We start from the raw sequence: 14968 nt of genomic DNA on the forward strand, positions 1-14968 counted from the left end.
AAAAAAAAAAAAAAAAAAAATTAAAAAAAAAATTATTAAAAAAAAATTAAAAAAAAAAATTTATTAAAAAAATTATAATTATAAAATTTTTTTTTTATAAAATAAAAAATATATTAAATAAATATCCAATTTTGATGATGGAAGGTTTTGGATAAATAAAAAATAATTTTAAAAACCAATATAAATAAAATAAAAATTTTAAAATTTCAATCATTATTTTATTAAATAAATAGAAAGAAATAACCCCATGAAGCTTTATAACAGTAAACTTATAAGGAACCCCCCCCAATAATGTAAATCACCCTTATCCAGTTTTAATTGTTTGGGTTCAAATTTAATATTTAAATAATATAAAACATATAGAAGAAATAAAAATGAAAACAGATAATTTAGAAATATTTATTGTAAAAATAATTTTATTTTTATTTTTTTTATTTTTTTAAACTTTTTTTTTTTTTTTCTTTAAATTTTTTTTAGATAATGTGTAGACCCACAGTTATTCAATTTTTTATGACAATAGCAATTGACTATATAGATCATAGTAGGCCATTTTTCATCTGTCACTTGTTTTGAATAGAATACATACTAAAACAACACATCCTATCTTCGAAAGTGAGTGGCTACCTTTAAAAATAAAAAAAATCAATCAAAATTGAATAAAGAAGTTTATATATTTGTGGGATATCAAAACTACAAAACTTTAAAAAAAACAATAAAATCAAAAACTGTAAAAATATAAAAAAAAATAAATAAAAAAATAAAAAAAACGAAATAAATTTTTTTTTTTTATAATTCCAAAATTTGTTTTTTATTTAATATTTTTTATTATTATTTTAGTTCACCAACGGTTGTCATTAGTTTTTTATCAGATTCTACAGTTCCAACAACACTCATTTTATCGGCTCTAGCACTGGCATCATCCATGAAATTTTCTTCAGAATATTCTTGATTTCTATTTTCTTTTCTTTTTCTTTCTAAAGATTTTAATTTGCTTTTAATTATGACAATTACTACTATGACGATTATTAAAAATGAACATAAAATGGTTGTGATTACTATGGTTATTTTTCTTTTATTATTAATTTTATTACCAGTATTATTGTCACCATCACCATCATTAATAATTAATTTTTTATCATTATTATTTTGATCACCACATGTTTTATTTCCATTTATTATATTACAAAAAGGTTGGCCTGATGTTATTTCTTTTGAAAAAACCGAATTTTGGGTGATATATCTAAGATTATAACCATGATGATCAATAGAGTCAGTAAAGTTAATATTACTGTTCATAATTGTGATATCACTATCATTGCTACATAACAAATGTGTAAAATCTTTATCTATATTTACATTGTTAAAAGTCATTACACCTTTAAATGGTAAATGCACTAATAACAATACACTTTGTTTGTTTATTAAAACATTGTCATAGATTTGGACATTGTTGAATGATGTGGTCAATATTGATTTTTCATTTGGGTTGGTTCTATTTATAAAGAATATATGGTTAAAATTTTGACCTGTGGGGGAACATATATATTATTACCTAAAAATATATTATTATAAAAAAATACATTTTTTAAATTTATAAAACCCCTTTGTTTGACTACACCCAATATAATAAATATTAAATCTTGTGTGTTATTGTAATAATGAAAATTGGTTAATTCAATAACGGTATCTTCATTATCTCTGATGTTATCTCTATTCCATTGACCAAAAAATGTATGACCATAGCCTTGGTAATAACTATTGAAAACAGCACAGTTTTCAAATTTTATGTAAGGCCCATAGTTTTCGATAGTAGAGCCGTTACAATTTGAAAAAGAACAGTTTAAAAAATTTACATTTTTGAAATATAGCTTTATAGGATTTGAAATTAATAAAACACCATTACCAATTTTATTAAACTGACAGTTTGAGAATTCTATTGTGGAGTTATTTATATATATTGTTTTATCTAAATAGTGGTTTCTTAAAAGACTTTTGGAGTTTTCGAAATTTACCGTTAAAAATCTAATTGTACTGAATCTAATGATATTATATCTAATAATTTCAAGATCCGTCATCCAGTTTATAAAGTCTAAACCTTGAATTTCTAGTAACCCGTTGATACACGCACTATCAGTTCTATTATCATAGCCCAATGAAATAAAGCTTTGGTTTTTATTTTGACCATTAATTGTAATTCTATTGGTTGGTAAATTATGACTATTAGCAACAATAATCTGAAGTTGACATATTTGAGGTAACTCCCCGAAATATTCATCATCGCTAATCATCATATTGGGTTCATCAGTAATTAAATAAAATGTAATTCTTTTATTATTTTTCTCTAAAACTCTTCCCAATTCACTTCCATAATTAATACTTGGACAATAGGAGCATTTACCGGAATAGCTACATGAATTACATTCATTATAGTTTAATAAATTACCAGTGCTATTTTTGAAATCAACATTAATAATATAGGGTTCTTCATATGATTTGATTTTACCAATATAAAATAAAATAAATAAAATAATAATAATATTTTTATTATTCATTTTATAATTTATTATATATAACTTTATTAATAAACAGGATAAAAGAGAAAATGAAAATGAAAAAAAAAAAAATTATAACACAATATTATTACTTTGTTCAAATTTTTTGAGGGTGGGGGGTTTAAAATTTTTTAACATGATTTCAAAAATTTTTTAATTGTTTTTAATATTGTTTTTTTTAATACATAATATTTAAATTTAAAAAGGATAAAAATATTATGCTTTTCCTTTTTTATTGTGTTGATAGAGCGTCTCCATTCAACACTCTGTAGTGTTTTAATATTTTTTTACCTTTTTGAAAACCTATACACCCACATTTTTATATGTTGTGTTAATAATAATTTTTTAATATTAGAGTTAAAAATAGTTTTTATTAAAAAGGGTTAAAATTAATTTTTTGAGGGGGAAAAAAATAATATATTGAAGAAAAACAATATGAATTGATTTGGATGAAAAAAATTATTCAAATCTATATCTTAAAAAACAACAAATAAAAGTAATGGGTGAATAAAAAAACAAACAAATAAATGTAATGAAAATTTGGCTTGAAAAAGCTAAAATTTTTTTAAAGCACTTGTTTCTTGTTGGTGCTGTTAAATAGTCTTTGATATATTTGGATGTTACACAATAGTTGATATGTTTATTTTATTTTTTTCTATATTTATATTCTATTTCTTTCAAATTTGATTTCTAAATAAATAAAAAAATAATAATCTGATTTAATATCAAATATTATAAAGAAAAAAATAAAAATGATATATATAAAGAGCATATAAATATATATTAATTTTTTAAAAATTTTTTTTTTGAAATTATTTCTTTCTTTTTTTTTATATATTTTAATTTTTTTTTTTTTTTTTTTAATGATATGCTTTAATAATCTAAAATAATTATTTTGGTCCAATAAAAAGATAGCTTTAATGCTAAAAAATCCTTGATAGTTTTAATGCTAAAATTTTTTATATGTCTTAATGCTAAAAAATCCTCGATAACTTTAATGCTAAAAAATCTTTTATATGTTTTTATGCTAAAAAATCCTAGATGGCTTTAATGCTAAAAATCCTCGATAGTTTTAATGCTAAAAATCCTCGATATTTTTTGATAATATTTTTAATTATTTTTTATTTTTTATACTATTGGCCACTCTTTGTAAAGAGTGTTTCCAGCTCTACCACGGGGAGGTTAGTATATTAGAGCCGAATGGTTAATTATGTATCCCACCACGCAGAATACATAATTAACCACCATATTGATAATAGTGTGAAGTGAAGTGTAGTGTGTGTTTTTTTTTTTTTGTTGTAAAATATGTATCCCACCACGCAGGATACATAATTAACCACCATATTGATAATAGTGTGAAGTGAAGTGTAGTGTGTGTTTTTTTTTTTTATATATTAAATTTTTTTTTTTCTTTTTTTTTTTTTTTTTTTTTTTTTTTTTTTTTTTTTTTTTTTTTTTAATTTGAATTTACCTGAATGTGTATAATGAAAAAAAATAAATTTTATGAAATTATTTTCTTTAAATACTTTTTAGTTTTTTTAATAAAAATATAAAAAAAAAAAAAATTTAATTTAAAATTAATTAATTAATTAATCTATAACTATTTCCTAATTTATTTAAAACATCAATTCCAAAATAAGTAAAATTTGTATTGCAAAAAAAAATGTAGATCTGCTACAATCAAAATTGGTAATCATTTGAAACAGGGGAGGTTTTTTTTTTCAAAATTTTTAAATTTTCAAATAAATTAAACACATCTTCCTTTTAAAGAAATCATTTTTCCATTTATATTATTTTATTATAATTCATTTCATAATTGATATTTGGAAAAGGAATAAAGTAAGAATTTGGTAGTTCATTATATGATAATGAAATTGGTATGATAGATGAATGAAAATACATTAAAAAAAAAAAATTTACTTAATTTTATAAATTAAATTTTTTTTTAAATTTCTTTAAAATTTTAAACTTTTTTTTTATTTTTTTTTAATTATAAAAACCTCAACCAATACAAAAAAGTCGAATTATTGTTTTTTTATTTTTGATTATCCATTTTTATCGTTTTTTATAAAATCTTGTAGATGGTCTAAAAAAGATTAACGATAACGATAATTTTTAATCACTAATTTTTACTAATTATTAATATATAGCTAAGGAGGAGCTGGTTTAATTATTTTAAAAGCAACAGCAACCTCACCAGAGGGAAGAATCAGCTATAGTGATAATGGATTATGGAAGGATGGACAAAAGGAGCAATTAAAAAGAGTTATAGATTTTTGCAAAATCTTTGGTCCACATATGGGTATTCAAATAGCTCATGAAGGAAAAAAAGCATCAACTGAACCCCCATTTCTTGGACATAGAAACAAGGTTTACCATTTGATGACCCTAAAGGATGGAAAGTTGTAGGTCCAAGTGAAGTTGCACGGGATGAAAATAGTCAAGTACCACATGAACTATCAATTTCAGAAATTAAAACAGTTATTAATGATTTTAAAAACACAGCACGCAGAGCATTACAATGTGGCTTCGACTTTTTAGAAATTCATATTTTGAATGTTACACAATATTTGATATTTTAATGATTCAATAAAATACTTAACCTATAATCATAATACAATAAATCTAGATATTATTGAATGATCCAATCCAATTTAGAGAAATTTTAATGAATTCAAAATAATTAATCAACATTCCCATAAAAATATTTATAATTTTTCACTCTATCCTTTTAAAAATTAAATAATCATTGAAATATTGAATCAAGGCCATCCAACCCCAAATCTATTGATAATTTTTTTTTTTTTTTTTAAAAGTGAAGATAATTAAAAGCAAATGCTTTAAATTAATCAGTAGAATATTGATAATTAAAAACATATCAGATGAACATAACTTTAAAAGTTCATTACATTACATTACATTACATCTCATATAATCAAGGGTAATCAAGGGTAACATCACCCAAAAGATAGAATTTTTATTAAAGATTGTTGTCTGAGGGATTCGAACCCTCGCATCAATGATATTGCAGCCTTAATGCAACCCCTTAGACCAACTCGGGCAAAACAACGATGATATATTTTTATGTAATGAATCAGTAGTTTATCTTTAGGGTGATTATATTTAGCCACGTCAACATTATAGCCACGTCAATATTAACCACCTCAGTATATAAGCAAAAAAGTATTTAAACTCAAAAGAATATAATTTTATAGTCAGTTAATTTTAGAGTTGTTTTAGAGTTAGTTTAGAGATAATTTTATAGATAGTTTTATAGATATATATAAGTAATAAAGATAATTAATAAATAAAGTATATTTTAGTGTTATTCGCATTCTCATAATTGTTTTAAGTAATTTTAAGTAATTTAAGTGTTTTAGTGTTTATTATTTAGTTAGTGTTAATATATTTTGTTGCGTCTCCATAAGTGTTTATTTTAGAGTTCATTATATTTTCGTTAAGTATTTTATTTGTGTAACTTCGTCATAATCATATACCTTTTCATTACATTTGGCGACAGCTCATCAGAACCACATAAAAATTATAAAGGGGTAGGAATAAAGATAGTTTTAAAAAGAAATTCTCATAGTTATATTTTTACAATCACAGCATATTTTCGTAAAAATTTTATAAAAAAAAAAAAAAAAAAAAAAAAATAAAATAAAATAAAATAAAATAAAAATTATAAAAAAAAAAAAAAAAAAAAAAAAAAAAATTTAAAAATAAAATAAAATTAAAAATTCAAAATGTCAAAAAATACCACAATTAGTAACAACAATAGTAAGGATGTCAACCCTATTAATAAAAGTAGTAGTCAACTTTTAAAAAATAATTACAGTGAAAGTAGTAGTAGTAGTAGTAGTAGTAGTAGTAATAAAACAACAACAACAAATAATTTAAGTAATATTAGTCCACCAATCAAAAAGGAAGATGACCCAAGTTTAGAGTTCAATAATTTTAGTAATGATGCTCAAAATTTAAATACAGGAAGAAGAAGTGTAGAAGGTGATGAGTTTAGAGAATATTTGTTAAAAGAATTATCTATACTCAGGTTGGAGAATGAAAGGTTTAGAAGCCAAAATTATGGTTTTGAAAGAAGAAAAAAGCCACTATCAGAAGATGTAAAATTTGAAGGAGGCTTTTCAATGGGCTTCGAAAAAACATGGGATTTATTCGAGTTCCAATTTAGATATCACTTCGGTCCCCGTTTTGATAACACAGATTTAATTTCAAGTTTAAAAAGTGATGCGCTAATCTATTTACAAAGGATGGACCCAAATGGTAATAATTCTGCGGAAGAGAATTTATTACAATTAAGGAAACAATACCAAGACCTTCCAACCACTTTGTTACTCAAATTCAGCGAATTTACCAGAACAGGTAAATTTGAATCATTAGAGCGATTATTATTAGTTTTTGATACAGTTCGTTCAAGGGTAAAATTATCAGATGATGCTGCAATGGTTACACTCAAATCAGCTTTAGGTATTAACTTCTCAAAAGCTTTAATGGTAGATGTTTCGGACATCGAAGGTTACTCATCATTTCAAAAGTTTAGTGAAAAAATTGTTCGTCTCGAAAAGAATTACCAACTAACAATGGGCAAATCTCTTTATCTACGTCAAGACGAAATCCAGGGTATATTTGGTGCCAGTGTATCAAGTTCAGGACTAACTTCAGTTGTCAGTAATACAGTAGCTGCAGTAGAGGTCAAAAGAAATAGTGAATTTAGATGTTTTATTTGTGGGAATCCAGGTCATTTAGCTAGAGAATGTAGAGAGAAGTATAATAGTGATAGTGATAGAAGAAATAATAACCCACCAAGATATAATAATTATAATCAGCAAAGATATAACGGTAATAATAATCAACAAAGATATAACGGTAATAATAATAATCAACAAAGATATCACAATAATAATCAATTAGAATACAATAGTAACCAGTTGGAATATAGTAATAATAGATTTGAAAATAATTTTAATAAATTTAATGAGGATAGTAGATTTGGTAATAACAATAATAACAATAGATCAAATAACAATGACTACAAATCAAATCATAGTTACAATAGAAATAATAATAGAAATAATAATCAGATAAATAATATAGAAGAGGATGAATATCATACTAATAATAATAATTGCGGTTCCTTTATTGATGGTTATGATACAAGTGATAATGTGTCAACTCTTAATAGCATTAATAATATAAGTAGAAAGGATAACATTTGTGCAAACCTTAAGTTTAATGGTCGTCCAATCAGAGTTCTAGTAGATACAGGTGCAAGCATTTCATGTATAAGAGAGTCATTGGTTGAAAAGTTAAATCTTCCAATTCGTCCAAGTTTAAAGAAAGTCACAAATGCAAGTAACCATGTAATGGCCACTCAAGGTGAAGTCGTATGCCAAGTCCAGATGAGTGATCAAATCAAATCAAGTATCAGTTTCGAAGTTTTTAAGGATCAAGACATTTCAGCTTCTTGTATTCTCGGTTTAGGAGCTTTAAAGACTCTTGGTTTAAATCCAATTGTTACAGAAATGAAGTTATACTCGTTTAGGCACAAACAATATGTCCCAATGTATTCTCACATGGAACAGCCAGTTCAAACAATTGTCGACACTCCAATCAATACTAATTTAAGCGAGCATGCTTCTGTTAATCAAAACCTATTCGACTCACTTATTATTCCACCAGAAGAAATTTATAGAGTAAATCGTGTGCACGCCCAGCCAACAGTGTTACCTTCCGAGCAAGTCCAAGAACCATCATCAAACAAAGTCGATTCATCATTGGCAAGTAATTTATTTTTAATTAATAATCAATCTCCAATAGAAAATAATAATATTCAATCACAGCCAACAAAAAATAATAATAATAGTAATAATTTTCAATCATCATCAACTCATAACAATAATAATAGTAATAGAGATAATCAACAATCACCATTAGGTCACAATAAAGATAACGGTAGTCATAATAATAGTAATAATAATAATAATAATATTAAAGTCGAAGATAGTGTCAAATTCAATAAATATAGCATACAATTATTAGAGAAGATCGTTTTTGGTCCAGAGCCACCCCTAAAAGGAATAGGAATACTTCCAGGTATAGATGTTAAAGTAGCTCCAGATAGTTCAATTATTCTCACACCTCAAGAACAAGCAAAATTTGATCAATTAATTAAGTATTATTCAGAAATTAAGTTAGAAAGCTTAAGGAAAGCAGGTCAAGCAGAAGGTATATCTCATAGCATTCCACTCATAGACGGTACAGATAAATCAAAACCTCATCAAGAACCATACCCAGTATCACAAGTCCAAAAAGCTGTTATGGACGTTAAAGTTCCAGCTACTCAAAATTCATCAATTCCAGACAAGATTAAGAAACCAATCGTAGGCCCATATCGTATTACAGCTAAGACCAATGATAACAATCTCACAGCCAATATGGAATCAGTTCATCATCCAAATTTCAATGTCGGTAGCCCTCAGCTCTTTTCAAGGGTGAGATATGTAATGAATCAGTAGTTTATCTTTAGGGTGATTATATTTAGCCACGTCAACATTATAGCCACGTCAATATTAACCACCTCAGTATATAAGCAAAAAAGTATTTAAACTCAAAAGAATATAATTTTATAGTCAGTTAATTTTAGAGTTGTTTTAGAGTTAGTTTAGAGATAATTTTATAGATAGTTTTATAGATATATATAAGTAATAAAGATAATTAATAAATAAAGTATATTTTAGTGTTATTCGCATTCTCATAATTGTTTTAAGTAATTTTAAGTAATTTAAGTGTTTTAGTGTTTATTATTTAGTTAGTGTTAATATATTTTGTTGCGTCTCCATAAGTGTTTATTTTAGAGTTCATTATATTTTCGTTAAGTATTTTATTTGTGTAACTTCGTCATAATCATATACCTTTTCATTACATTTAAAAATTTTTCGATTTCTTTGGAGAATTAAATATGGATTCGTTTATAATTTTTAAAAGCTTAATAATTAAATTAATTTGCTAAAAAAACCTAAAAGTAAATTAATAAAAGTAGTGTAACCTTTGTTTCATTCTTATTGAAGGAATAGGTTAAAAGTTAGTGGTTAACAATGAATAAAAAAAAATTAATTAATTTAAACTACTGTATATCAAAAATATAATAATAAATAAATCATATGTTTTAATTGTAGTGTAAAATAAAATTTTATTTAAAAAAACTTTGAAAATAAATTATTAAAAGCTTATTATATTATTATTCTTTTATATAACAATTTTTTTATATTTTAAAAAAAAAATTAAAAATTTTTTATAATTAAAAAAAGAATTAAATAAATATTGTATTTCACTCAGTAAAATAATAAAAAAATAGTTTTGTTTAAAAATTTTTTTAAATATAATTATAAAAACAAATTTTTTTTTTATAAAATATTCAATCTATATCAATCAAATTAATTTGTATTCAGAAAAGTTTAATTGCTTCCATTTCGTATTTCACCTTTCAACTTTCAAAAAATGAGTGTCTCTAATACATTAAAAACAAGTTTTATTTATTTATAATCAGGACAACACCATTGAAAATTTTTGGATTTCAAAATCTCAAAGATGGAAACCAAAATTAAAGGCTCAAAAGATTTTGATTATGGCATTTATTGGAAAATTATTATCTATTGCTTTATTGAAATTTTTGTTTGAAAATTATATGATATGATGAATCATTTTCATATGCTAAATCTCTTTCATTCAACACTTTGGTAGATAAATCATTGTGTTATGTTTATTTTGCAGCATTCTCAATTATGGTTATTTAATTTTTGCTAATTGATTTTTATTATTTAGCTTTTATGTTATTTGTAATTAATCGATAAAGTTCCGTAGCCTCCACTAAATATTTGAATTCCATATCCTTACTAAAGCTCTCTAACAGTTAGATTAAAACAACCCTATTTTTTTTGTATTAAATGCTAACCACTAATTTTTGCCCTACCCCTTCAATATGAAGAGTGCAAAGGCTAACCCGATTTTTATAATTTTTTTTGTCATTTACTTTCAGGTTATTGAATTTTAATTTTTTTTTTTTTTTTTTAAAAATAACGTTTTTGTATTAATTGCACCACGAATTTTTGACTTACCCCTTCAATAAGAATGGTGCAAAGGTTAACACGACTTTTAATTTATTTTTAAAAGAATTTTTAGTAATTTACTTTTGATTATTTAATTTTTGCTATTTAATTTTTGTTGATTAATTTTTTTTGGTAATTTTTGTTATTTATTTTTTATTTGTAATTCATCGATAGAGCTCTGTAGCTTTCCAGGTGTATCGGTATTTTCACTCTAAATATATCTGAACTCTATATCTTGCTAAACTTATCTAGCCTGTTGACTATCTTCATTGTGTGGTGTCGCTGGCTAGCTGGATCTTGATATCTTTTAGCTTTGCAAGATTTTAAAAACAACCGTAAAAAAAATTTTTTTCGGGTACCAGTATATTCATGTTGTTTTGCCCGAGTTGGTCTAAGGGGTTGCATTAAGGCTGCAATATCATTGATGCGAGGGTTCGAATCCCTCAGACAACAATCTTTATTATCATCATATCTTTTGGGTGATGTAAGTATTGAATAATTTCCGAATCACACGAATTGACATTACCGTGCCCAACTTGTAAGCAGTGTGGTAAAACTCATATAAGTATTAAACACATACCAAACAAAAACAAAATAAACAAACTGATGACTAAATATATCATTAAGAATCATCACTTTTAAAAAAAAAAAAAATACGATCTTGTTCAAAAGTTGTTTTTAATGGCGTTAAAAAAAAAAACTATTTATTTAATTATGATTGAGTATTAAGTACAAGGAATAATCTCATCAATCTTTAAAATTGAAGTTACTATTTCGGTAGCCATTGAAATCTGTGCCATTTTATTTGATAAAGTTTCCAATACACCAAAGTCAAACATGTCACCAATTTTATTTTTTTTCAGGTCTATACCAATATCTGAACTATTATTTGAATTTATATGAATATTTTTTATTTGTAAAGCTATTTCTAAATGATTATCCATCCCAGAATTATAACACAGGGTTTCTGCTATTTCTTCTAAACTTTCTGCAAATGCCATCATTGCTACTAACTCTTCATTATTAATTTTACTACTATTATTTTCTCTACAAAAATCTAAAATCTTTTTTGATGCCTCTATTTCACATGCACTACCACCAGGTACCACTTTTGGGTCTCTAATTAAATTTCTTAAAACACACAAAGCATCATGAATAGCTCTTTCTGTTTCATTTAACTCCATTGTTGTTGTACCCCTTAATAAAATTGTTGGTAAAATATAACCATTATTATTACTATTATCGAAATGAATCAAACTTTTGTTATTTATAACTTGATAACTAATAGATCGAAAACTTTTATAAAAACTATTATTATTTTCATTATTGATTTTTATTGATTTTAATTGATTTTGATTTACTATAATTGGTATATTTAATTTTGATGAATAATTTAAAAGCTGGTCCAAAGTAAAAGGCTTTAATACTGAAATTTTCGCTTTATTGAAATATGACAATGCTATATTTGAAATCATAAATTGTGATTGAGAATGATTTAAATCCTGAACCAATCCAACTACTGATATTCCTAATTTTTTTAATAAAACTATAATTGACTTTATATTACTTTCTTCTTCTTTTAAAATAAACTCTATATTACTACTGTTATTATTTAAATTCTTTTAAAAAAAATTAATTCAAAAATTAAAAAATAAGAAAATTAAAATAAATGTTTTTAATTACCTTAGTTAAACTAAAATTTAAAAAAACAATATTAAAATGATTATTTAAAGATGATTGTTTAGGGTAAAACGGAGTTATAAATGAATGCTCCATTATAAAATATGGAAATATTAATGAATCTTCAACAGATCCACCTTCTATTGAAACTATATTGATTAAATTTGTTGTAATATTATTCATATTATTACTATTACTATTATCTATATTATTGATATTATTGTTGTTATTATTGCTGCTGCTGCTATTGTTATTTAAAATCATTAAAGTTGAATCAACTATTAATCTATATTTAAAATAATAAAAAACCATTAATATTAAAAAACTTTAACAAAAAAAGATAGTATGCATACTTTGATAAAATTGGGTTTGTGTGGGAAATTAATTTTGAATTTAAAGTGGTTTTACAAACCTTTGTCATTAAATCAATACCCTGAGGAGATTGAATTGTGAATGATTTTGATTGTGAAACAATGGAATCCAATGTTATTTTGCAAGCCTTAATAAAACCATTTATTATTTTTATTGGGTGAATACCTCTTGAAATTGCAAAACCTAAACTTGTACCTTTTAATAATTTTAGTGATTTTCTTAATAAAAATGAACTTAAAACAACAACCGAAGTGGTACCGTCACCATTTTGATTATCCATCGATTGACTTAACTCCACCATCATCTTTGATGCTGGGTGATCCAATTGTATTGATTTTAAAACTGTACATCCATCATTGGTCACAACAATTTCACCATATCGATTAGTAATTAATTTATCTCTACTTTTAGGTCCCAATAGTGACTTCATTATATCCCCAATAGAAACACATGCTATAATATCTTAATAATAATAAAAATAACACCAATAAATTTAAATCAATATAATTTTTATAATATATTATAATAATAAAAATAAAAAAACCTACTGCTATAGATTGCATCATTCCCTTTTAAACTATTTATATTATAACCTTCTTCATTTAAATTATGATTATATTGTGTTAATAATTTATCCATTAAAGTCTATTATATGATACATGTTCGTTTTATTTGTAAAATAAAAAAATAAAAAAAATTAAAAATAAAAAAATAAAAAAAATAATTTGAAAAAAAAAAAAAAACAAATAAAATTATAGTAAAAAATGGTAATGAAAATTGATTTAAATTTTATTGTTTTTAATTTTAAAATAAATGATTTGGTTTGATTTCTAATAGGGTGATTATTATTTTTATTTTTATGAAAATATTTTAATTATAGCATTAAAAAACAAATTGACTATAATATTTATAATGTATAAGGGGGAGATAAAATTTTATTTTATTTTTTTAAATAATAATTAATTTACAATATAATACATCCTCTCTTTTTTGGAGGGGACATTTCTTCATTTTCTGGATTTTGATTCCATCTTTTAATTTCTCTAACAAGAGTGAAAAAGGCCTCTTCAACATTAACTCTTGATTTGGCACTGGTCTCTAAAAATGGAGCGCCAAAACTTCTTGCCAATTCTTTACCTTCCATTGGTGGGACTTTTCTATCTTTATCTGGTAAATCTGCTTTATTACCAATAATTACAATTGGATAAGTTGAGAGATCTTTAACTCTAAGAATTTGATCACGAAAAGATGAAACAGCTTCAAAGCTAGGTCTTGATATAATACTATAAACAATTAAAAATCCTCTACCTATTATATGTATGAATTGTATTTGTTGGTATTAGATAATGAGTATATATGACAATAAATATTAATATTAATATGTTCCAATTTCCAAAAACCTACCTGATCTAATATATTGATCTCTCATAGCAGAGTATTCTTCTTGACCAGCAGTATCTAAAATATCTAACATATAAACTTCATCATCAATATTAACTTGTTTACGATAAGAGTTTTCTGTTTGTTGTAAAGAAAAAAAAAACCATTAATATAAAATTATTTCGTCGTCTTTGATATATATTTTATAATAACCTACCTATAGTTGGATCATATTCTGCAATGAATTGATTTTGTGTTAATTGAATGGTTAAAGCTGATTTACCAACACCACCATCACCAACAATAACAAGTTTTAAAAGTTTTGACATTTTTATTTGATTTGAAAAAAATTAAGATTTACTTGGGATAATTAATTACACGAAAAAGGATAATATTCTTTTTTTTTTTCTATATGATTTGATTTACAGGTTATTTTGGTTTATTTGTGTTTTGAAATTAAAAACTTGACTCTATATATTAATCTGCTAAGTTTAATTTCTTTGTTGTTTTTGTTGTAATTGGTTAATCAGAAACAATTTTTTTATAAAATTTCTAAATTTCTTGATTTAATAATTATTAAATTAAAATATATATATTTGTAATAGTACAGAAACTAAATAAAATTTTAAAAAAATGGTGTCAATAAAATTTTGTTTTTTTTTTTAAAAATTAGATATTATATTTTATAAAAAATAAATAAAACAAATTGTTTAATCCAATACAATACAATACAATATAATATATAAATAAATAAATAAATGTATTATAAAAAAATTTAAAATTTAAAAAAAAAAAAAAAAAAAAAAAAAAATTAACGTCAATTTTAAAAAAAAAAAAAATAAAAAAAAAAAAAAAAAAATT

The 14968-nt window shown here is 23.7% G+C and overlaps 5 protein-coding genes across 5 annotated transcripts; 2 read left to right on the forward strand and 3 right to left on the reverse strand.

Annotated features, from left to right (window-relative positions):
• Window positions 1–828: 828 nt before the first annotated feature.
• On the reverse strand, window positions 829–2552 carry DICPUDRAFT_159392 (uncharacterized protein; the record flags this gene model as incomplete). Its single annotated transcript, XM_003294355.1, has 2 exons — window positions 829–1376; window positions 1922–2552. The coding sequence occupies 2 exons, from the start codon at window positions 2550–2552 to the stop codon at window positions 829–831; spliced, it is 1179 nt and encodes a 392-aa protein (XP_003294403.1).
• A 499-nt stretch (window positions 2553–3051) lies between these two features.
• DICPUDRAFT_159393 (uncharacterized protein) lies at window positions 3052–5381 on the forward strand (the record flags this gene model as incomplete). The annotated part of the gene is made up of 3 exons (XM_003294353.1): window positions 3052–3055; window positions 4735–4957; window positions 5369–5381. 3 exons carry the CDS (start codon window positions 3052–3054, stop codon window positions 5379–5381), a joined length of 240 nt encoding a protein of 79 aa, XP_003294401.1.
• A 917-nt stretch (window positions 5382–6298) lies between these two features.
• Window positions 6299–10263, forward strand: DICPUDRAFT_84879 (uncharacterized protein; the record flags this gene model as incomplete). Its single annotated transcript, XM_003294354.1, has 3 exons — window positions 6299–7616; window positions 8388–9061; window positions 10117–10263. 3 exons carry the CDS (start codon window positions 6299–6301, stop codon window positions 10261–10263), a joined length of 2139 nt encoding a protein of 712 aa, XP_003294402.1.
• Window positions 10264–11400: 1137 nt separating this feature from the next.
• Window positions 11401–13366, reverse strand: DICPUDRAFT_43361 (uncharacterized protein; the record flags this gene model as incomplete). Its single annotated transcript, XM_003294356.1, has 4 exons — window positions 11401–12294; window positions 12359–12551; window positions 12682–13189; window positions 13276–13366. 4 exons carry the CDS (start codon window positions 13364–13366, stop codon window positions 11401–11403), a joined length of 1686 nt encoding a protein of 561 aa, XP_003294404.1.
• A 279-nt stretch (window positions 13367–13645) lies between these two features.
• On the reverse strand, window positions 13646–14665 carry rasC (uncharacterized protein). Its single transcript, XM_003294357.1, has 3 exons — window positions 14325–14665; window positions 14128–14245; window positions 13646–14031 (listed from the first exon to the last, which is right to left on the reverse strand). The coding sequence occupies exons 1-3, from the start codon at window positions 14434–14436 to the stop codon at window positions 13692–13694; spliced, it is 570 nt and encodes a 189-aa protein (XP_003294405.1). The 5' UTR covers window positions 14437–14665; the 3' UTR covers window positions 13646–13691.
• Between the last annotated feature and the right edge of the window lie 303 nt (window positions 14666–14968).

Source organism: Dictyostelium purpureum (genome assembly GCF_000190715.1).
Source record: "Dictyostelium purpureum unplaced genomic scaffold DICPUscaffold_553, whole genome shotgun sequence".
NCBI lineage: Eukaryota > Evosea > Eumycetozoa > Dictyosteliales > Dictyosteliaceae > Dictyostelium > Dictyostelium purpureum.

Bases quoted from the DNA above. Each gene is read 5' to 3' on its own strand.
- rasC (XM_003294357.1), bottom strand. From the start codon at position 14,436: ATGTCAAAACTTTTAAAACTTGTTATTGTTGGTGATGGTGGTGTTGGT. The intron at 14,246-14,324 runs GTAGGTTATTAT...TACAACAAACAG, and splicing joins AGAATATGATCCAACTATAG to AAAACTCTTATCGTAAACAA. The intron at 14,032-14,127 runs GTTTTTGGAAAT...TATAATAGGTAG, and splicing joins CAATATATTAGATCAGGTAG to AGGATTTTTAATTGTTTATA.